This window comes from Macrotis lagotis, chromosome 5 (assembly GCF_037893015.1).
Source record: "Macrotis lagotis isolate mMagLag1 chromosome 5, bilby.v1.9.chrom.fasta, whole genome shotgun sequence".
NCBI lineage: Eukaryota > Metazoa > Chordata > Mammalia > Peramelemorphia > Peramelidae > Macrotis > Macrotis lagotis.
The window spans coordinates 143,852,955-143,877,673 of record NC_133662.1 but is presented as its reverse complement, the minus strand read 5'-3'; the positions used below and the strand labels follow the sequence as shown (position 1 = coordinate 143,877,673).

At 35.2% G+C, this 24,719-nt stretch overlaps 1 protein-coding gene across 1 annotated transcript in view; it reads right to left on the bottom strand.

Moving 5' to 3' along the window:
- SLC2A12 (solute carrier family 2 member 12) overlaps window positions 1-24,719 on the bottom strand; it is a 71,028-nt gene that overhangs the window by 4,560 nt on the left and 41,749 nt on the right. The window contains exons 3-4 of the mRNA XM_074187626.1: window positions 9,024-9,146; window positions 5,488-5,620 (exon numbers count right to left, since the gene is read on the bottom strand). Coding sequence (XP_074043727.1) covers window positions 5,488-5,620; window positions 9,024-9,146 — 256 coding nt within the window. The remainder of the gene's footprint in view (window positions 1-5,487; window positions 5,621-9,023; window positions 9,147-24,719) is intronic.

Below are 24,719 nucleotides of genomic sequence, written 5' to 3'. Positions count from 1 at the left end.
CACCAATGATCAAGTTCAGTGAAATGGCTTTTTCCTTAGTTTTCTTCTTTTTCTTCCTTTCTTTTACTTCATTTCCTTTTATCTCCTCTCTTTTCCTTAATTTCTTTTATTTTTTCCATCCTTCCTTTCCAATTCCTTTTCTTCCATTCTCCCTCCCTCCCTTCTCCTTCATTCATTCCTCCCTTGCTTGCTTTTGCAGAATCATTTCTGATTTGTATTACTTTAAGGGAGCTACCTCACTGGGAGCATCCTACACTGATGAAATCACAGGTCTCATCATACATCATAAAATTCTTGCCTTAAAGGAAATAGTAAGTTCCACAACTAAGATAATGAACCACCTTGTTTTGAATTCACTGCCAAAAGGACAGAAGTGTGTGTTTTTTTTAATGTTACAGATGAAATTATTAATGTTGTAGAATGTTTTCCCCTTAGTTTATTGAATACTAGGCAATATGAATGTTATATAAATTTAGCTGATTTTACAGGAGTAGTGATGTTGAGGCCTTAACCCCCAAATGTAAGAGAAAAATGTTAAGCAATAAAGGATATAAAAGTATCTTAGATACTGCATTCCTTTTGACTTTGTCCTTAGAATAGCTTGTTGTAATTCTTATAAAAAGATTATTTCATTAATAAATGGGTTCCAGGCTATTAGATCCTTGCTCTGCAACAAAGAAATACCTTACCCCCCCCTTCCTTGAATTCATGGTACTCTAGACTTAATATTACTAGTTGTGAAACCAGTATTGGGAAGGAATATTTGAATTTTGAATGCCCTTGTCATTTTAAAAAATGTAATCAATGACATAACTGTAAAACTAAAACTGACAGTTTACCTGAAGTTTATAGATGATTAAAGCAGTACTTAAGAGTAACATGGTTAAGGAGAAGAGAGTACAAAGAACAAAGTTAAACTGCAGTTTTATAGAGAATTATATTTGTGGGGTGGAGGTATAGAATTCCTCCACACAGGGACAACTGATGTTCAGTGGAGTCATCTGAAGTTATTTAGAACAGGGTTTTTTAAGGCATTTAAAAATGCAGCTAAAGAGATAGTTAGAAAATTACAGAGTAGTAAGGCAGAGGAGAACTCATACCATCTTGGACATGGTAGAGCTTTTAGAGCTAGGGTCTAACCCATCTTGCCATTCTGCTGCAGTAAAACATTTTTCAAGTGTCACCACAGCTTTAAAAAAAAAAGGTTTCTCTATTTAAATGAATTTTACCTGTTGACCAACCAATAGAATATCAGTATTTAAATTTTTTGCAAAAGAGAACAAAATGTCATATAGAAATTAAAACAAGATGATGGAGAAACAGGCTGAAGAGAAGGATGTCCATGAGTCTAGTGGAAAAAAGTATGTGGCACTATGAAAATATTTATTCCCACCAAAGGTATATAGATTAGCCATGCAAATTATCTTATTCCATGGTCTAAAAGGAAATCAGATATATTAGAAATATGATATTCTCAATTTCACTAGAACTTTTATTTTCTGGGCTGATGTGAGCAGGCATAAATTTGTTTTTTTTTTTTACCCTAATGCAGAGGAGGTTTGCAAGTTTTTCTTGGCCATAAGTTCACAAATATATGGAGAGGGAACCTCTTAAATTTAGTTAGAAAATGAATTGCATTCTACAAAATGAATTGCATTCAACTAATTGATCCAAGTCTGCTAATATTATTCCTATTAAGTAGAAACAATGGTAGCATAGGCAAGTGATTATGTCCTTTTGGCGTACCAGTTTTTCTACACTAATACAGTAAAATACTTTTTGGGTAAAAATCTCATGGAGTAAATAGGGATGAGTTTAAGCTATGGTACCTACTAAGAAACTGGCATCCCATGGAGTCCGTGAAAACAAGCCATTAAATAGTTCAAATAGGAGACATTACTCAGTTTTCATAAGAAGTATGAAAAATCTGCCCACTTAAGTGTGAAACTGAATGACAGTGAAATTTCTGTGCAATTATAAATGGCATTTGTATACTAATATCAATCTAAATTCTCTACATGTCAATCAAGGAGCCATGTTTCTTCCATTCATCCTGTTTTGTAGCAAGAAATATATTTGTCCTGCTATTTACTTGTCAAATTAGTATGAGAAAACAAAACTTGCCGGATCAACCCATCAGTTTGCTTTACATGTCATAAATCTGTAACCCTTTATATGGTAAGATTAAAATTGCATTTTATTTTCCTCTTCCAATTCTTTCCTCATATCTTCACTCTCCCTCATAAGTCTTCAAGTATAAAAACTAATATAAAGATAATTCTATTTAAAGTATCATATTTTTTACCTTGGTCCTTTCTGTTACCATTTCTCTTCATTTGAATTTTTTAAGTTTTCTTGGATGAGGGATTTGGGAAAAGAAAACTTAAATGTAACCAAATATCTCCCTTTAAAATAAACCATAGTTCAGATTTTCTCTAATTCAGATAGGCTTCCCCCCACCCCAAGTTAATATGAGTTGTGAATTGACTGGGCGCCAGTTTGGTCCTAAGGTTTGTTTTATTCTATTAGTCCACTAGGTGGGAGGGTTGTGCTTGTGTTTTCTTTTCCTCTGAAAATCAGATCTTGACTATGCCATTAAGTCACATATACACTTGCAGATTTCATCATCCCTTTCTTAACCATATTTCCTTTTCGATATATATGGAAGGAAGTAAAGAAGGCTTTTTGTCAATTGGTTCCCAGAGCTGTGTCCACTATTTCTTTTGTTTATTATTGTACCACATTGGAGCAGCTTTTCAAACTTAAAGAACTTCCCTAGGTGCCCAGAGGTGCTGGTAAGGTGCCCAAAGGTGCTGGTAATAGATGGTTCAAATGCTTGTGGGTGTGATTGACTACTATAGCAAGTATTTTGTGACCTTGTTCACCTTTTAAATCTTAACTTTAGTATTCTTAGAAATACATTTGTAATTACATTAATTGCAGCAGGACCCAGTACCTCTTGTTATCATGCATATTTATAACATGGACAAACCTAAATCATCCCTACACTTGGCAAATATACCTGCATTGGGTTAACATTGTTAATTGCTCGATTGTTATTTTAGTCCATTAGGCATGTCTAACTCTTTATGACCCCATTTGTGGTTTTTCTTGGCAAAGATATTAGAGAGGTTTGCCATTTCCTTATCCGGTGAATTTTACAGATGGGAAACTGAGGCAGACAGGGGTCAAGTGACTTGTCCAAAGTCACATAGCTGGTGAATATCTGAGGCCAGATTTGAACTTAGGAAAATGTCTTCCTGACTCCGGGCCTGGTGCTCTACCCAGTATGCCACATTTCCTTCTACAGTTCATTTTACAAATGAAGAACTGAGGCAAGCAGGGTTAAATGATTTGCCCAGGGTCACACAGACTGGATTTAAACTCAGATCTTCCTGATTTCAGGCCTGGTTTCTTATCTCCTATAATTTAGCTGCCCAATCTGTAAATGCTTTACATTAGCAATATAAAATGAATGCTATTGTATACCACAATAAATATATTTTGATATGCCTGTCAACCCTCTTGCCAGCTTTCAGACTAAACCATAGAAACTAGTGGGTGTTTGATTGTTATTCATTTATCTAACAAGCATTCTTGGACAAACGAGTAGAGGACATCCTTTGACCAAAAGGGTTTCTTATCTAGTTATAGCAGGCATTGAAACTAATTAAATACAAGCCAGTATATGACTATTGCTTTGAGAAATATAGACTATAAGTTCATATAGAAATATAGGATTAGGAATTGGATCTCTGATTTTCTTGGAATAGGGCACCTCTAGTTGAATGTGGATTGGCATCTTCCTTGCAATTTATCTTAGAGTTTGTCTAGAGCAATGAAAGGTTAAATGACTTGCCCAGTTGTCATAGAACCACCATGTTTCATGGTTGGGACTTAAATCTAGGCTGTGCTGACTTCAAGGCTAGCATCCTATCCTCTATACCTCCACACCTCTTTTTCTTTCTTTGAGAAAGAAAAGTTTGTGGCCTAAAGTTACTTAGGGAAGACTTAATGGAAGAGAAGGGACTTGAACTGGGCAGGACAGGATTAAGTTGGCCAAAGACCAATAAGAAGGACTCCCTTCTATAGAGGCTCAATACACACATAAAAATATCAGTTGAAAAAGCCATCAAGGACCCTCAGAGTTCTAGGAGGGTTTAATGTCAGTGGAAGTCAAGGAAGTAAAGATTTTAAAGAAAATGAGCATCACTGATAACAGATATAGAAGAGAGATTAAAAGTCTGAGGAGTGGAGAAAAACTATAGGGGGAGTTAGTCTTGTTCTCACTTTTGAAAAAGGACTACCTTGACATTTTAGTAGATGACCCTTGACTAAGTTAAAGGAAAGATATTTATTTGATCCATTTCTGGAACTTTTTCAAGTTGTTGAAAATTTTAAGTAATATTTAATGAAGATTACATATTGAAGGATTTGTGTGGGGGGGGTAGAAATTGGATAGAGGAAATTAGAAAAGTCTCTTTAGCATCCACAGTCTGCTCCACCTATGGGTCCCTTCAGAACTAAATTGACTCCTTTCAGAAACATCATTAACATAATGGCTACATATGCAATTGCATTGATACCATTTTACCTTTTTGAAAAAAGAGACTTTAAAAAAACACAAACATATTTTCCTCCCAATTTACTTGCTCAAGAAAAGATGTTCTTACTTTTTTTTCATATTTAGAGAACCAAAGAAATGGCTGTCATACATTTAATCTAATGGAAAGGAGAAAGGTCTTTTTCCCAAGGTCACTTCTAAATCAGGTTATTCTACTTTCAAGTTTGGAATTTATTTAAACTATTCTACTGAAGCTTCTATTTATTGACTCCCTAAACCTAAACCAATTTTAAGGAATATTTTTGTGCATGTGAAAAAATAAATCTAGGCATTTCTGTTAAGGTTGTTTTGCTTTTCTTCAGGATTTCAGAATTTTGGTTGGGATATAGATTAGCAGTGGAGGTACCAAATAAGTAGTTCCAACATTGGGAAGGAAGTACTATATATGGTAGTATTAAGTCCCATCAGAAACAAGGGGGGAAAAACATCATATGAGATGAGGAAATTAAGAGATGAGAGTTTGAATGTTTCAGAGTTCTTCTGAAAATTTAGAATGTTCACTCTACAGAAGGCTATACAGTCTTATTCCTTTTTTAAAAATTTAAGGCAATGAGGTTAAATGACTTGCCCAAGGTCACACCGTGAGGCAATTATTAAGTGTCTGAGGCTGAATTTGAACTCACATCCTCCTGACTCCAGGAACAGTGCTCTATCCACTGCACCACCTAGCTGCCCCTACAGTCTTACAATTGGGCTGATATAACAAATCTTTGAAAGACAAAACAGATGGCAGTAAACTCTAGATTATCCTAGTCCAAAGAGACTTTCCAAAATTAATTGCTGATTTCTTATTCAATTATATCACAAAGCTGTGTACCAGTCACATGTTGGTAGAGAGAAAAGTATAAATTATTAATACTTACGCTTTTGCCAGTTCCTTTGATATTTGTTCCAAAGAACATCCTTTTGTTTCTGGGATAAACAAAATAACAAAAACCAGTGCTGCTAGACTCATTATAGTGTAAATAAAACACACCCATGGCAGACCAATAAGTTCTACAAGGAACATAAAAAAAAAGTTGATTAGTTCTTGTGTTATTCTAACTACTTCATAAGTAATATGCAATTCTGATTTTAATCATACTAATGATAACCAGGGAAACAGGAATCATAAATTCAAGATCAGTCATATGCAAAGGATTATCCAAATGTTTCATTAACTACCCACTATAGCAACTTTTCTTGAGGAAGGAATTAGTAACCTGATTGCTATTGTAATTGAAACTCAATGCTACCATTTTTGTATTAGATTTTAATGATGCATTTTTATAGATTTTTTTTTTGGAAAAGGCTCATATTTCTTTATCCAAAAAAAAATCAATTCATGGTAGCTAAATATGTCATTTTAAAATGCTATAATGTGTATTTATGAAAGTTATTTTTTTAGGTTCTGGAAGAGAAAGTACATGGTTCATAATGAAAAGATATCAAGTTACAACAATGTATTAGCAAGGATTGGGGCCTTCATGGTTATTATACATTTCTTTGATTATCTATTAATTTTAAGACACTGCCTGATTTTTCTTTCAATCATTTCCAACCAAATCCACTGACCACCGAGTTTTTCAACATAGAAAGGGAATCACAGTAGCTATGTAAGCCAACTCATGCCTAAAGAAGAACCCTAACTACAACACACTGGATTTTTACCCAGTTTGGTTTGAAGACCTTCAAAAGTAGATACCCAAAGCAACCCACTGATGGGATGCTTCTTCCCCATCCTTACCTCCACCCTCACCCCCTAGAATAAATATCCTTAGTCTCTTCAACTCATCATAATAGAATATGGTCACTAGACTCTGACTTAGAGTCAGGAAGATTCATCTTCCTGATTTCAAATCTGATCTCAGATACTGACTAGCTATGTGACCATAAGCGAATCACTGCAAAAACTAGTCAGGGTATGGTCCACCAATTAAAAGTGTGTGCGTGTATATAGCTTGTTATTTCTTGAGCCTTGTAACACCACCTTCCAATTATTTTATCAAATTTTATTTTTATTCTCTTTTTTCACGTCTCCTCTGACCTTCTATTCCTACTTATCTGTCTTCTTCTCTTGGATATGTTTTCCTAAAGTAATAAAAACTTAGAATTTTATAGTTGAAAAGGACCATAAAAGTCATCTAGTCTAGTTTCTTACCATTCAGAAATCTCTTTACAAAATCTAGTCTGCTTAAATATTTCTTGTGATGGGGTCTCATTAATCCATTTTATTTGTAGTTTATTTTTTGCAAAGGGGTCTCATTTTAACCACAACCCACCTCCTTGAAATTTCTATTCATTTCTATCCTCGATACAAAATTTAATAAATTTAGTCTCTTTTCACATAAAAGGCCATCAAATATTTTAAGAGCTATTATATCCTTCCCCACCTCACCTCAAGTCCTGACAGTCCTTCTTCCCCATCCTTACCTCCACCCTCACCCCACAGAATAAATATCCTTAGTCCCTTCAACTCATCATAATAGAATATGGTCACTAGACGCTAGAATACAGCTGAATGATGCAGTGGAAAGAGTGCTAACTTGGAGTAAGAAGATTCATCTTCCTGATTTCAAATCTGATCTCAAACACTGAGTATCTATGTGACCATAAATGAATCACTAAGCTTTGCCTCAGTTTCTTCATCTGTAAAATGATCTGGAGAAAGAAATGGAATACCACCTTTAATATCTTTTCCATGAAAACCCCAAATAGTCACAGAGTTAGACATAGAAGCTCAACAGCAACAACAACAACAAACCAGACTCTTTACTGTGATCTTCTGAATGGACTCTGGTTGCAAAGTTCTCTTTTAAAACCTCTAAAAATGGGGTATCCCAAACTGAGCATTATAACGAAGATGAGTTCTAACCAGTTTATTGAACTACTATCACCCTTATTTTAGAATCTATATTTCCTGCAAATATAGTTCAATAGTTCAATACTGCACTAGCTTTTTGGCAGCCATGACATATTGATGACTTTTATTGAATTTATAAGCCTTTGGTTTTTGTCACATGAAGTGGTGTTAAGCCTGCCTATGATATTCAGAACTCAAGTGCAAGACTTTACATTTATACATGGTAAATATTATCTTGTTAGCTTCAGTCCACTTTCCAATATGCCAATGCCACTTGATTAAAAAAAAAAGATTATTTTTGAAATATGAGAGAAGTTAATCAGAATAAACGACCAGTTTCCTTGTTATTCCACATTCTGACTTTAGAAAAGACTTCTGAATACAAAGCCTTTAACCAGGTCAGGGCAACCACAATGTCTTGTTGACATTGAGTCCCCTCTACTGAGTGGGACTCATCTTTAACATGACTTGTAAACCACTTTGATAATTTGAACACTATGGACCCCTTCTCAGAAGTCAGAAAATAAAATACTTAAGACTACAAAGGAAATGAATTATCTTGAAATAATTTTTTCAATCAAGTTCATAGGCCTTCTGAAATCTATGCATAAAATCCTTGGAGGAAAGACACCAAGTTTAGAATCCATATCTTAGAAAGACTGGGGGGGGGGGTTCCCTTCTTGTTTATCTATTTGTTTTTGAATCGAGACCATGAACCAGAGGAAACCAAAATTTTAACACTGTGGCTGAAAGAAATCAGAAGTTGGAGTTTCAGAAGACCAAGGTCTTTCTTAACTATTAACTCGGGGTCCTTTTCTTCTCCTTTGAAAAATTAGACAGTTGGACAAGGTCCCTTCCAGCTTTAATTATCTAGGAGTTTATGAGATCTGACCTCAATCTGACCCCAGGTCAAATTATTTCCAATTTGAATAAAAACTTAATGAACCATCTTCTCTGACCTTGGCCAAGTCACTCCCCTATTCTAAAGGCCTGCTCCTCTATAAAATGGATGATCCCTAAAATCCTTAGAAGTTCCAACACTATACTTTGAAAGATTTAGGAGGATTGACATCAAGCCTTCTTTTAGACTTTTCATTGATAGTATGGTTTAATTTGCTTTAGAAGTTAACATTCTACTTTTCTCCCCAGGAATCAGTTTCTTAGATGTTAAGTAGGAAGAAGCAGTTGATCTTACATATTGTTATCAAGAGTAATTAGTTAAAATAGGGAGCTACCCTTTCTGAGGGGAAAGAAGGTAGCCTCTCAGGAGAAGCCTGGGGGTAAACTGGAAGTTATGTCCCTCCCTATCAGGTGACATGGCAAAGACACCCCACTTGAGGAATCCTTTGCTGCCCATTGTTGTCTCTGATACTGCTTGCTCTGGCTATAGGACTCCTAGCAGGCGTTGAAGATTAGATATTGAGATCCAGGGTTTAGTACTTTGATAACTCAAGATACTTAAATTTCCTTACTAACTTTGAGGTGGGAGATGGGGAAGGATCATTTACTTATGAAAAATTCAAAATATGGTTCACAAGAAGGCAAAATGTTGCTTACCAGTTACAGTCAAAAATGTCAGTGAGATGAGAAGATTGATACCCCAGTTCATGCTAGAAGTTAAGGCCATAGCTCTTCCTCTAATTCCACCAGGAAAAATTTCACTCAGTACCAGCCAAGGCACTGAAACACAGAGGAAAAAAAACCAATGAGAAAAGAACATATACATGGTTTAATGAACCAATTGGATAAAAATAATTTTGATCCCACTTTTTGTATAAACTGAATTCAGCAAACATTTATTTTTAATATATTTTTATCTATTTCATTAAATATCTCCCAATTGCAGATGAAAAATTAGCATTAACATTTTTAATATTTTGAGTTCCAAATCCCCCTACTCTTACTCCTTCTGCCTGCACCCCTTGAGAGAGTAAGCAATATGATGTCCATTATACATGTGAAAGCATGCAAAAGATATTCCATTTTCCAAAAGAAAATGTACATCCCCACAAAACCAAGAAAGGGAAAGAAAGTTTTTAAAGTATGGTTTAATCTGCACTTGAATTCATCAGCTCTCTCTCTCTAGAGGTGGAAAGCAGTTTTCATCATGAGTTCCTTGAAATTCTCTTGGGTCATTGTATTGCTTAAAGTACCTAAATTTTTTACAATATTTCTATGACCATGTTCAATGTTCTCCTGGTTCTGCTCACTCATTTTGTACCAGTTCATATATAAATTTTCCAGATTTTTCTGAAGCCATCCTACTAGTTATTTTTAAAAGCACAATAATATTCTTAATCATATACCACAACTTATTCAGCCATTCCTCAATTGATGGGCATCTTTTACTATACTGTTAGAAATATTTTTGTACAAATAGGTCTTTTTCCCTTTTCTTTGATCTCTTTGAGATGAAGACCCAGTAGTGGCATTGCTGGGTCAAAGGGTATGCAAGATTTTATAGCTGAGCAAACATTTATTAAGAGTCTATTATGCCAGAATCTATGATAAACTCTGAAATAGAAAGACAGAGAAGCATACAGTTCCTGTCCTTCAGAACCTTATCCTTTTATTGGAAGGATATAAAAAATATACCATAAAAAATAAACACAAAGTACACACACACACACACACACACACACACACACACACATACACACACACAGCAATAAAGAGTAATTTCCAGAGAAAGCACCAATAACTGGGAACATCTGGAAAGGTTCTGAATAAGAAGTGGCTTGAAAGGAAACTAGGGATTGTACTAAGCAGGCATAAGGAGAAAATATTTTGTTTTATATAAAAATGCATTAATGGATAGGTACAGAGGTGAGAGATGTCATGGGCATCTGGAACAAGACCTGGCATTTATAGATGATTAATAAATGTTGATTGACTGAAGTAAGAGGAGCTAGAAGGCCATTTTGACTGGAACCTAGATCCTATGAGGGGAAGAAATATAAAATAAACCTGGAAAGGTAGAGAAGAGTCAGCTTGTGAGGGGCTTTAAATGGTAGGCTGGCACTTCCTATTCTGGCCAAGATGGTGGAGAGAAGACAGGCACTGTTCTAAGTGTTCTAGTCCCCTCTCAGAAATAACATGAAAGAAAACCTCTTAATAGAAATTTGATCAACAAAACCCAGAAAGAAAAGCTAGGAGAAGAACACCTACCATCAAGGTGGAACTGGGAGTGGAGACCAGACAGCCAGCACAGGGACAGCAGCGGGGGGCAAGCCAGAGGACTGGCCTTAGCTGCAGAGACTGGTGAGTGGCGGGTCCAAGGAGCAACTTTAGCCACAAAATCTTTGACCAGGGGGAGAGGAGCAATAGGAGGGTGAGATCCAGCACAGAGAGTTTCAGAGCACACCTGGAAAATGGACCAGCTGGGCAAGGGACCTGAGCTCTGTACTTTCAGCAAAGCACTCTTCCCAGAACAAATAGTAACCACCCCCACCCCCACCCCACCCCTCAGGCTCAGGTGTGGCCAGCAGAGTTGAAAGGGAGATTAACTGCCTCCCCCAGGGCTCAGCCCATTATTCAAGGTCAACTCAGACTCTGCTTCTGAGGGCCTCAAACACTCCAGAAAAGGCAACCAGCATCCCCCCCCCCCACTGGATGGCCCTTGGAATTACTAAACCAAATGAACAAAGCCTCTAGGGCTTTCAATAGCAAATTCCTGAAAGCCAGCCCTCCCCCAACATAAGATCCTAGGAAAATGAAGAAAGGCCAGTAAAAAGGGAGGCCCATGGAGAAATACTTAGAAGAAATGGATTCTAACCCAGAGAGATCTAGCACTGCTGAGGAGAATATGAATTGGTCTCCAGTGCAGAAAGACTTCCTTGAAGAAATGAAGAAGGAGTTTAAGAATCAATTGGAAAATTGAGAAAAGAAACTTAAGAGAAAAGTAACATATTGTAAGAGAAAATTAACATCTCACAACAATAAAAACAAATCCTTCAAAAATACAATTGGACAAATACAAAATGAGAATGATTCTCTCAGATTCTCAATTGCACAAATGCAAAAAAGAAAATAATTCTCTCAGAACTATACTTGGGCAAATGGAAAACTCCTTCAAAAATAGAATTGACCAACTGAAAAAGGAGTTGCAAAAGGTAAATGAAGAAAATTCTTCTCTTAAAAAAATAAGGGAATCTGTGGAAACTAATGACTTCATGAGACAACAAGATTCTGTTAAACAAAACCAAAAGATCAAAAAAAAATAGAAGAAAATACCTCATCAGCAAAGCCTTGAGAACAGATCAAGAAGGGACAACCTGAAAATTATAGGTTTTCCTGAAAACATTAAAGAGAAAAAAAAGCCTGGACTTAATATTAAAAGATTTAGTGATGGAAAATTGCTCTGAAATCATGGAAGCAGAGGGCAAAATAGTTATTGAAAGAATACATCAATCCCCTCCTGAAAGAGATCCTAAAATGAAAACATCAAGATCAAATTCCAGAACTACCAGATAAAAGAGAAAATCCTGCAAACAGCCAGAAAGAAACAATATAAATACCAAGGAGCCACAGTAAGGATTACACAGGACCTGGCTGCATCAACATTAAGGGATCAAAGGGCCTGGAATGAGATATTCCCAAGAGCAAGGGAGCTTGGAATGCAGCCAAGAATCCACTATCTGGCAAAGCTGAGCCTTCTCTTCCAGGGGAAAAGATGGATGTTTAACAAAATGGGAGACTTCCAACATTTACTGATGAAAAGACCAGAGCTAAAAAGAAAATTTGGACATAAAACAGGAGGCTCAAGAGACACATGAAAAGATTTTTTTAAAAGAGGGTAAAGAAAAAAAACTGCTATCCAATGAGATGAAACTGGCTATATCCCTACCTGGCAGAAAGATTCTCATAACTCTTGAGAATTGTAGCTCTGTTAGAGAAAATATATGTAGCCTGAAGTGATGGACACTCATGACTTTTTCTGTGACTCAGATAGAATGATTTAAAAACAATACCTCCTTAAAAAGATGGGCAGTAAGGAGATGGGAGGATAGAGGAGATTGAATGGGGTAAATCTCATTATATTAAGAGGTACAAAAGACCTATTGTAATAGAGAGGAAGAAGGAAGGAGGTGAGAACCACCTGAATTTTCATCTCATCAGACTTGGCTTAAAGTTAACATACACACACTCAGTTAAATTAAGAAACTTATTTTACCTTTCAAGTATTAAAAGGGGAAAAGGGAGGGGGAAAAAAGGGGAACTAACAGAAAGAAGGGGAAGGAAGAAGGGGAAAAGGGAAAGGGGAAAGAAAGGGAAGGGGGTTGATATAGGAGGGCAAACACACTGAAGGGGGCAGTATTAAGAAACAAAATACTGGGGAATATGGATAAAGGGAAAAAAAGAGAAAAATACAAACAGAGGGAAGATAGAATGGAGGGCAATAAAGAATTAGTAATTATAACTTTGAATGTGAATGGGATGAATGCTCCTTTAAAACATAAGCAAATAGCAGAGTGGATTAAAAACCAGAATCCTACAATATGCTTCTCATTTGAAGCAGAGAGATACATATAGAGTAAAGGTAAAAGGTTGGAGCAAAATATATTTTGCTTCAACTGAAGTGAAAGAATCAGGGGTAGCAATCCTTATCTCAGACAAAGCAGCTGCAACAATAAATAGTATTAAAAGAGATAAGGAAGGAAACTATATCTTCCTAAAAGGTACCATGGACAATAAATTGATTTCAATACTGAATATGTATGCACCCAATGGGACAGCATCCAAATTCTTAAAGGAGAAGTTGAAAGAGTTATAGGAAGACATAGACAGCAAACTCTATTAGTGGGAGACTTCAACCTTCTACTCCCAGATTTAGATAAATATAATCATAAAATAAACAAGGAAGTTAAGGAGGTAAATAGATTGTTAGAAAACCTAGATATGATAGATTTATGGAGAAAATTGAATGCAGATAGAAAGGAATGTACTTTTTTTCCATGCAGTACATGGCACTTACACAAAAATTGACCATGTACTAGGGCGTAAAAACCTAATGAACAACTGCAGAAAGTCAGAAATAGTGAATACATCTTTTCCAGATCATAATGCAATAAAAATCATATGCAATATTGGGCCAGGGACATATATATATATATATATGGAAACTAAATAACCTCATTTTAAAGAATAAGTGGATCAAGCAACAAATTATAGAAAGAATTAATTATTTCATCCTAGATAAAGACAATAATGAAACAATATATATCCAAAACCTATGGGCTACACTAAGGTGGCTGTATGAAATATATTTTATCTTTAAATGCTTACATGAATTACAGAAAGAGGAAATCAATGAACTAAATATACAACTAAAAAAATTAGAGAAAGAACAAATTAAAAACTCCCAATTAAGTACTAAATTAGAAATTCTAAAACTTAAAGAGAAATTAATAAAATCAAAAGTAAGAAAGCTATTGAACTCATAAATAAAACCAAGAGTTGGTTTTATGAAAAAACCATTAAAATTGATAAACCTCTGGTCAATTTGATTTAAAAAGAAGAAAGAAAAAAATTGAATTGCTAGTATCATAAATGAAAAAGGTGAACTGACCACCAATGAGGAGGAAATTAAAGTAATAATTTAGAACTATTTTGTTCAATTCTAAGCCAATAAATTTGACAGTTTAAGTGAAATGGACAAATGTTTATAAAAATGTAAGTTGCCCAGATTAAATGAAAAAGCAATCAAATACTAGGCTGGGGACTTTGTATAAATCTGAATTATTTGATTTTCATTTTACTTAAGCAATTGTCCTTTTCCCTTGAGATTTTCACTATAAGAAAGGGGTGGGGTGACTAAGGAGGAAGATGGAATAAATCATGCAAAAATAAGACTTTTGGTCATTATCTACATGAATTGATTATGCATAAATAAAGTCAATAAAGAAAGAAACTTTCAGCTTCTCATACATATCCACTAAAGAACAGTAACAAAATGAGTTGGGATCTAATTCTTCAAGAGTTCTCTTTTTATTCCCTAGCAATTACTTCCTCTTCACATTTTTCTGAAAAAGGGGTTGTATATAGCAAAAGACACATAGTTTTCAGGCTGCAAGGCTAATTTCTGAGTTATCAATCAAAAAAATTATTAAGTACCCACTATGTGTCTATCACTGTGCTAAGCAAATAGAGTAAGAGAACCAATGCCTTTATTTTCCCAGTCACCTAAACTTCTCCTCTTTAGTTCTCCATTGTCAAAAAGTTCTGAGAATTTTGTTTTCTCAAAATTTTGCACATTCTTGACCTTCTTGTTACTTTTGTTATTGCGACTATTTCAATTTATTTATCACCTTATATTTAAAGAAGGATTATTATAACACCCACTCTAAGTCTCGGATCCACTTGTCATGTAAAGCACTTTTCGCACAAATAGATCTGTTTTGTTAAGCTAGTTCAAGGTGTTCCTTTAAGTCATGAAACTCTAGTTTCTTTGTGGGGGAAGTGAGTAGTGGCAAATATTAGCTCAGAGTTGTGTTGTACACATCATGAGTCAATGATTCTTTAGACCAGATAAAAATTAGCAAATTGTTCCTTCAGTAGTTCTTTCCAGAAGCTCCTCTTTTCAATAGCCTCTTTTGTTTCAGCTATGCCAAATCATAAACTGTATAAAATGTCATGGCCTCCAAATTGCAATTTAAGTGGGGGGGGGAAGAAAAAGTATTTTTAACCTTGAAGGTAAAAAAGAAAAACAAGCACTGAGGATGGATTTGATTTGATTTGATTATCAATTACACCATAAACTCTATGTGGGTAACACAGACTAGTCCGTCAGAACTGCAGCACACTGAAAAGTCTTTCAGTCTGAAATCAGAGGATCTGGTTTCAAATCCTGATTCCCTATTCACTTTGTGATCCTAACCTCTTCATCTTTAAAATGAGATTGATGGATTAGATTTAGAGGAATCAAATTTCCAACACTCAGGCAGCAGTCTATGAAATTCCTGCCCAAATCAGATTAAAATGTAATTGGAAAATCTTGAACAAAATAAATAAAACTACCACATAGATAATGTTAAATTGTGGTTTTCTGAGTCAATATGCTGCTCTCAGGGATCCATTTATATTTGAATTTGGCACCTCCAGATTAGATGATTTCCCAGATACTTTCCTGTTTTAAATCTATGAACTTATAACTAAACACTCTGGTATCTAACATCGTACATATTAGATTAAATAAAAACTGCTATCAAATTAAAAGAGGTACATCACATAATGGATCAAGTGCTAGAATGGGTATTAGGAAGAGCTGGCAATGGTTCAAATTCTGTCCCAAAGACCCAAATTGTATGACTCTAGAGCAATCATTTAACCTTTCTGAGTACCAGTTTCTCTATCAGTAAATTAGGGCAACAATAGGACCCTACTATACTGGGTTGTTGTAAGGATCAAATGAGATGATGTGATTCAAGTGTTTTGTCAACTCCAAATCAAGGTTTCCTACTTCATTCAGGGCCATCTCCAGTTGTCCTGATCCATATCTGGTCACTAGACCCAGATGACTCCAAAGGAAAAATGAGGCAGTACCTTTTGCATGCCCCCCCACACACACACATTGTCCATCCCCTCTCTTTCATCCAAATCACTTGCATGTCATGGCATCACCACCTTGATGCCATGGTCCTCTTTGGGAATGAAGGACAAAGAACATAAATTGAGCTATTGATGCTATTAACTGAATTGGGTTTAATGTGATGAATCTCAATGTTAGGTGCCAGGGGGTTAAAAGAAAAAGTAATTCATGCCAGAGCAAACTCTGAGATACTTATGATGTAGCTCTGAATGTTATTCCTTTCTTCATACATCCTGGACTAAAGCAACTAAGTAAATTTCCAAATTAGAACCTGCTGTTCTATGACCCTGTACTTGTTTGTCATAGTCTCAAACTTGGCAGCTTCATGTTCTCAATTGTCCTTTGAATAATCAGGAATTCTTTTGATATAAAATTCAACACTAAGGATTTTAAAGTAGATAAACTCTCTTCTAAAGTAAAAATGGCCATTTTTGTCCAAAAGAGGATCTTTTGCAAGATTTTATTAATTCTTCCTCTTCTATATTTACTCTCAGTCTCTGTTCCCTTAAATATCTTTTATTAATTTTAAACTATTATAGCTAAACAAGTTATTTAGTACAAATATTAAGACTAGGATAATCTTTAAAACATTTCTGGAAGTTCTAAGAATTACTAATTAGTTATGCAATATATTATCCCAGATTATCACATATTTGATTCAGGAAATATGTGGGGGAGGAGTAGGAATGACCACTTAAAATGGTCTAACAAATTTGATTACTCATTGATGATGGACATAGGATTCTAAATATTCTGCCTAAGATCATAAAGAATAGAATTCTTTAATTTTAGCAGATTAAATATAAACATTACTTCCTCAAATTTGTCTAAAGTACTTTGTCTGGATCTTTCCAACACTTTTTTTTTAATCAAGCCTACCTTTTGTTATAAAGATATGTCTGATTTTGTATATATATGTATGTGTGTATATATATATATATATATATATATTTGTATTATATATATATGATATGTAAGGATACGTGTCTATATACATATATGCATGTGTGTTGCATTGTATGAATATATACCTATATAGACATATATATCATCTATATACACATAAATTTGTATATGTGTGTACATTCTTTTTCATCCTCATATTTCCTCCCCAGAGCTTTTACATATTGAATGGGTGTTGCTTCAGACAAACTGATGTCTGAGCAAGACCTAATTTAACAAAGGCCAAGGTCTCCCACTACACATTGGACTATCTTTAGTCATCCTGACCTATGTCTTGCCATTGGACCTGGATGGCTCAGGAGGAGAGAGTGAGGTTGGTGACTTTGCACACCCCTCCCTCACTTAAATCCAATTCATTTGCAAGTCATGTCAACAGCAAAAACAGATTTCAGTTCTCATTGAGATGAAAGTCTAAATGTTATGTAGAGATTGGGGGTGAGGGGTAGATCCTATAATGACCTTCAGTCAAACCCTAAAGCAGACTAAATCCCAAATCCATAGATCCCTGAAAAATTCTTTTGAACACCAGAACACTCTATGGGGCCACAGATTTGCCCACTCTAAGCTTATTTTACAATGGAGGCTTATAGAAGTGAGGTGAGATGAAGATTGTTTTTTAAGCTGGCTCTAAGTGCATGGACCTTGCTAAAAAGTTTTTCTGACTAATAAAATTGTCATAGATTTAGAGCTTAAAGGGATGGTAGGGGCCATCTAATCTGATCCCCTCATTTTGTACATGAATAGAATTAGATACAAGAAAATTAATTGACTTGCCCATAGTCATGAGGTAGTATGATTAAAGACTGAGAGAGTTCTATGTAAACCTCTGTTCTTTCTCCTTTCTTCCTTCCACAATAGTAAATTTTTTTTGTTGTTTATTCATTTTAGTTGTGTCTGACTCTTCATGATCCCATTTGGGTTTTGTGTTCTGTTTATTTTTTGGCAAAGATACTAGAATGATTTTTCTATTTCCTTCTCCCTATCCGTTTACAGATGAGAAAACTGGGGCAAACAAGGTTAAGTGACTCGCTTAGGGTCAGACAGCAAGTGAGTACCTGAGGCCAGATTTGAACTCAGGAAACTGCCTTCCTGACTGCAGGCCTTGTACTCTATCCACTGAACCACCTAGCTGTCAGTCTATATTTATGGATTTACATCATATATCCCATGAATTATTTCATTTGATCCATCTCTATGAGATAGTTTCTGTAGTATTACTGTTGCAATTTTATAATTGAGGAGGTTGAATGAAACCAAATAACTTCCCTAGATTGTCTCAGTTACAAAGTTATTTGAGGTAGGATTTTAACCCAACTTTCTTGACTCCAAATTCAGTGCTCTGTCCAATACACCAAATGTCTTACCTCTAATAGGCTGCTGCCTATTTCTCCATTAATTCTCCCAGAAATGCTCATATGAAGCAAGGGTTAGGGATCCAACATTACTGGTGCAATGTAGCATTTAATCCTCAGTTTTAAGCTTGCAATCTAAATTTAAGGAGGTTTAATTTAGAATGTTAAATCTTCTTTGGAGTTTAGCTTTCAGTACAGAGAATACTGCCTACCTTTATTCATATCAAGGGCGTTGCTTATTTTAAAAGTTTTATTTGATTAATAACCATATTGGGCTGATAGGTTTTTAATATGCTTGAAATATGATATGAAAAAAGTCCTAAAATAATAAATATCTTTTGATTTGTCCTCCAGAAGATCTTTCCTAATTCTCCCCCCCACCCCATTTAAAACTTGTTTCTATTTGCCTGTATAGAGTTATTTTCATACATGTTATTTCCCCAAAAAGAATGTCAAACCTTTGATAACATGGACTGTTTTGCTTTTATTGAAGACAATCAAAAATTATTTTTAAAAATTGGAATTGATTTCAACTCTTGTTTACACATGCAGTTTTTACTATTGAATGCTCACATCATGTGTGTCATATATATTGCATATGATATATATTATATGTAAATACACTATATGTACTTCTGTATACATTACATATAATAGGTATATATTACATTGTACATTATGGTTAACATGTGAGTATTATATGTTATAATATCACTATTATATATGTAAATTAGAGATAACAGTATGTATATAGTATGTGTATATTATATATATGAATTATATATGTCTATTATACTGTGTTCTATATTAAATGTGTATATATTTCATGTAAGTGTATATTATATACCTTATGTGTGTATTATATGTACATCATTATATAGCATGTGTATATTATAGGTGTATATATTATATAGCATGTGTTACATATGCATTGCATAATATGTGTATATATAATGCATAGATTTTATATATATTATATAATATATATACACACATACATACATATATATATATATATATATACACACACACACACACAAAAATCAGACATATCTATTTGACAAAAGGTAGGCTTGATTAAAAAAAAGTGTTGGAAAGATCCAGACAAAGTACTTTAGACAAATTTGAGAAAGTAATGTTTATATTTAATCTGCTAAAATTAAAGAATTCTATTCTTTATGATCTTAGGCAGTATATATTATATATTACATCTATTATGTTTATATTATATGTGTACATTATATATAAATGTATTTTATATGTACACATTATATATCTATACTTAATGTGTGTGTAGATATTTGTATTTATATAGTCTACAATATGAGAGTGAAATGGTTCTTAATATGGGTTATAAAAACCCACTAAGGAGTTCATGGATAAATTTCAGGGAGTCCATAAACCTGACTGGGGGGGAGTGGAAATTACATCTTTATTTTCACTAATTTTGGGGTTCCTTTCTGATCCTATATATTTGATCTTATATATATGAAAAAACATCCTAAGAATGGGTCCAAAGGCTTTAGCAGACTGCCAAATGAGTTCATGATTCAGATAAAAATTAAGAACTTGAAATTTGTAGAACTGTAAGAAATTTTAGTTTTCAGAATCAAGTTAATTTTTTAAAAACATCTATAAAGCTAATGTGTATTTTGTACATTTAATGTAAATCAAGGGTGGAGAATTCTGGTTTTGCCACAAATAGTTATGTGTTCAAGTCATTTATTATCTACTGGACTGTTTCCTCATTTGAAAAGTGATAGAGTTTGAACTGAATGATTACTCAAGTCCCTTCTACTCAGAAATTTCATGATGCAGTAGAAAATAAATGAACCATTAATTAAATGTTTCTAAGATAATATGGTCAAAATGAAAATTATATTGAAGAAAGACTAATTTTGTAGCAATAGAGTCAAGAAGGCAGCTAATAAGGATGCAATTGCCACATGTAAGCATAGGACATTGAAATAGGAGGGTCACTACCCTGTGATGGTTATAAGAATGAAGGAAAGATATAAGGGATAATCTGAAGTAAAAGTGGATTTTGTGATCAAATGAATATATAAAAGAAAGAGGGGATATATCAAATACAACTCCAGGTTTTCTTGCTTCAGTGAATGAGAGAACAGTGATGGCAAAAAGAAAAACAAGACACTTTGGAGAGAGAGAGAGAGATGGAGATAATATGTTCAAATAGGGGATGCACTAAATTTGAGGTGATGGCAAGTTCCTAAAGTAGAACTACCCAAGAGATGAATGGGTATGTTGAACCGAAGCTGGTGTAAGATGTGTTTGGAAATGTAGATGAGGGTATATCCATCTTAAAACTAAAGTTTAAAGCTCAATGATGCTGTGAAATGGTGAACTCTGAATTCAGGAGGGTACAGAAAAGCAGAGAACCAAAAATAGAATCCTTATTGTTTTAATCAAATATCTATGCAGTTTTAAAAACTTTTTAACACATTTGCAAAGTAGCATTATTTTAATTTTAGAGAATAAACAAAAATCCCTGATACATTCAATGACTTTCTCAATTGTCTGTCATAGCTACTAGAGACAAGATCAACAACCTCTGAGATTCTTAAACCCTTCTTTTTTCTCCAAACTCCAATAGGGAATTACAAAGTAAGTAAAACCTTCAGGTTTCATTTCCCCTCCTTCCCACATACACACACCCCTATATCAACTGACTCCTCTTCATTAATATCCCAATATCCTAACGGAAAAAAGTGATAATGATTTTCACTTAACAGTAGGTAATTAATACAGTTCTCTAGTGTGCATTGATTGAAATAAAATATTTGTTGACATTAAGAATTTTTTTTAATCTGGCTCATTTATTCACTTGGGTGTAAAAGTTGAAAGCTCTCTTTCTGTTCCTATTAATCCATTTCTTTTTTTATGACAAAATTAAATCTTAGAAATAGCTATTGGCTTCCTAGCCTAAGGTAAATCAAATCTGTAGATGAGTGACTAAATTAAAAAAAATTAAAACATTAGAAAAAGTTTTTGTCCTTCATTTTCTTTCTTTCTTTCTTTTTTTTTAACAAGGCTTTGGGGTTAAGTGACTTGCCCAAGGTCACACAGCTAGATAATTATTAAGTGTCTGAGGCCAGATTTGGATTTGAACTCAGGTCCTCCTGACTCTAGGGCTGGTGTTCTATACATTGAGCCACCTAGCTGCCCCTTATCCTTCATTTTTGAAGAAGGCTACATCAAGGAGGTGATGCCATGACAAGCACATCAATTAGATTTGACTGAAGGGGGTCCTGTGCTAAGTCACCAGCATCGCTGTCTCCTCCAGAGCACTCTGGATCCAGTAGCCAGATATGGGCTAGGACAACTGGAGATGGCCCTGCATGCAAGGTTATCAGGGTTAAGTGATTTGCCCAAGGTTATACAGCTAGTAAGAGTCAAGTGTCTGAGGCAGGATTAGAACTCCTATTTCTCCTGATTCCAACATCAATGCTCTATCCACTGTGCCTCCTAGTTGCCCCCTAATATCTAAATACTTAAAGATGAGGAAACCATATCTGTTTAAGTTAAATTGAGTGTCCCATGCAAGTTTACACAATTCAGTGACTGGTTGCTTGCATTCATTTTACCATCAATAAATCTTCATGAAGAAGAATATAGGGTTTGTTATTGCTGTTGCTTTTGTTGCTCCCATTGCTGTTATATATAAGTATAATCATAAATATATTCAATCCATTTTTACATAACAATAAGAACACTTTCAAGATGGACACTGACCTATCATTCCTTGGATCAAAAATTACGAATGAATCTGTAGAGACTGAATTTGAGTTAAAGATCTGAAACCCTGAATATGAATGGTCTTTCCTAAAGACTAAGGTGGGGGGGAAGATGCATGGACAGATAAATATGAGGAGGAGAGAGAGTCAGAGAGAAACATTAAAAAGTCATAGTGAAAGAATACAGACTATAATAACTCTGAAGTCTGGCTTCACACGTACTTGGCAAAGAAGACAAAAATGGAAAATGACAAATGCTCAAAGGGCTGTGGGGAAACGGTTTCCTTAATGTAATGCTGGTAGACCTGGTGAGAGTCCAGCCATTCTGGAAAGCAATTTCTAACCATGCCCCCAAAGCTATTAAACTATACATATCCTTTGACTGAGCAATACTGCTACTAGGTCTGTACCCTAAAAAGATCAAAGAAAGAGAAAAGAATCCATATGTTTAAAAAATTATAGCCACTCTTTTCATGGTGGTGAAGAACTGGAAAACAAGTTATGCCATATGAATATGAAGAAATTTAATTGTGCTTTAAGAAATGATGATTGGGATGCTTTCAGAGAAACTTGGAAAAACTTGTATGAATTGATGCAAAGTAAAGACAGATACATTAGGAGAACAATTATATACAGTTACAATATTATGAAGATGAATAATTCTGAAAGACTTAGAAAATTTGGTCAATACAATGACTAATCATAATTTCAGAAGACTCATGAAAAACCATGCTAACCACTTCTATTTAGAAAGGTGATGGACTCTGTGTCCATTGAAGACATTGTGTCTGTGTGTGTGTGTATGTATGGAGTATAGGGTTTGTTTAAGGAAGACTAGGACCTTGAAGTCAGGACTGCCAAGCCCTCTTCAGGGCTGCTTTCCACCTTTGATGTCCACCTGAGCCATCTAACTCTCACCTGTGGCTCTGTTTTGGTAAGTTGGCTAAACCAGGTTGATGGTAATCGAGAGAGTCTCAAACTCATCAGTGAGTAGTGGGGGGGGGTGTCTACCCCAAGCATGTGAAGTCTTCCACTGGTGGAATGGATGGAAGAGAACAATTTGTTCCAATGGCCATGAAGCCAGCTGGAGCAGGTGCTGTAGAGTACTTAGAGCTTGGTTAGACATTGAAGATGTCAAGGTCATGTACTTCATCTAGAGCCATCACAAGTTGTCTTGATTCTGTCATACTTTGCTGGATCATGACTTTAGTAGAGAAAGTGAGGCAGGTGATATCATGCAGCTCTTAAATCCAATTTAAGCAGACAGCAAAAGACATCACTCATAATCATTCCTCAGAGTCTTGTGGTGACAGGCAAGTGATAAAGTAACAGGTGAAGATACACTGGGAGCTGTAGTCATAACATTGCACATAGGTGACCTAAGTCATAGAGTCATTTCCCCACTGAAAGCAGCAGTGAGATTTGGCAGCCCCCTGAGTGACTGAACAGTCCTTTTAAGGATTGCAATCTTCACCTCCTGACGCAAGGAAGGGGCTAGAAAAGGTGCCCTAAAATTGTCTGCTTACTCAACCCTGATTGTCACAGAAGGTGGGGATCCCATAGTATGGTCGAGACTCAAAAAAAATCTACAAAAACATCTTCAAAGGAGACTACACTCACCATCAGTGCATGGAACGTACACACACCTATAGACACACAAGATCCAATAGACCTGAAAGATGAACAGCTCTTGTTGCAAGAGAATTTAGTAGGTAGCATATTGAAATAGCAGCCCTGAGTGAAACAAGACTGGCAAATGAAGGCCAACTTACTGAAGTCAGATTGGAGTGACCTCAGTAAACTCCATGAAGCTGGGGTAGGTTTTGCCATCAAAATTAATCTAGTCAGCATTTTTTAATACCTACCAAAATGAGTGAAGGACAGGCTCTTGACAATGAGATTGCCACTCCCAGTAAAACATCTTGCCACCCTCATCCAGTGCCTATGCTCTCACCATGAAAAACACTGATGAAGTTAAAGAAAAATTTTATGAAGACTTGAAGACCATTATCATCAATACACCAAAAGAGGACAGACTTATAATTCTGGGTGACTTTAATTGCTAGAGTAGCCTCAGATTACTAGATGTGGCAGGGAGTCCTTGGGAGGAATGGAGTTGGAAACAGCAACAAAAATGGTCACCTACTATTGAGGACTTGTGCATCTCATGATCTCAAGACCTTCTCATCACAAACACTATCTTCCATTTACCTCAGGGCAATAAAACTTCCAGGATGTACCCTTGTAGCAAACATTGGCATCTATTAGACTAGGTGATCAGTAAGAAGAGACAGATCGGATGTGAAAGTGACAAAGGCAATGAGTTGTGCAAAGTGCTGGACTGGTCAAAAACTCATCATCTCTGAGCTAAATATTCACATTCAACCAAAGCCTCAGCCCCAAGGCAAAATGAATACTAAAAGTATTAACATCAATATATTAGAGTGTCTGTCTGAGTAAGAACAGTTTGTTGCTAACTTGTAGTGAAATTGAGCTAACAGAGTTGGAAACAATGGGGCAGCAAAAGAATGGTCAGCTTTCAGACATCTGGTGTGCAGCTCTGCATTTGCTCATCTGGGTCAGAACACTTGCACAC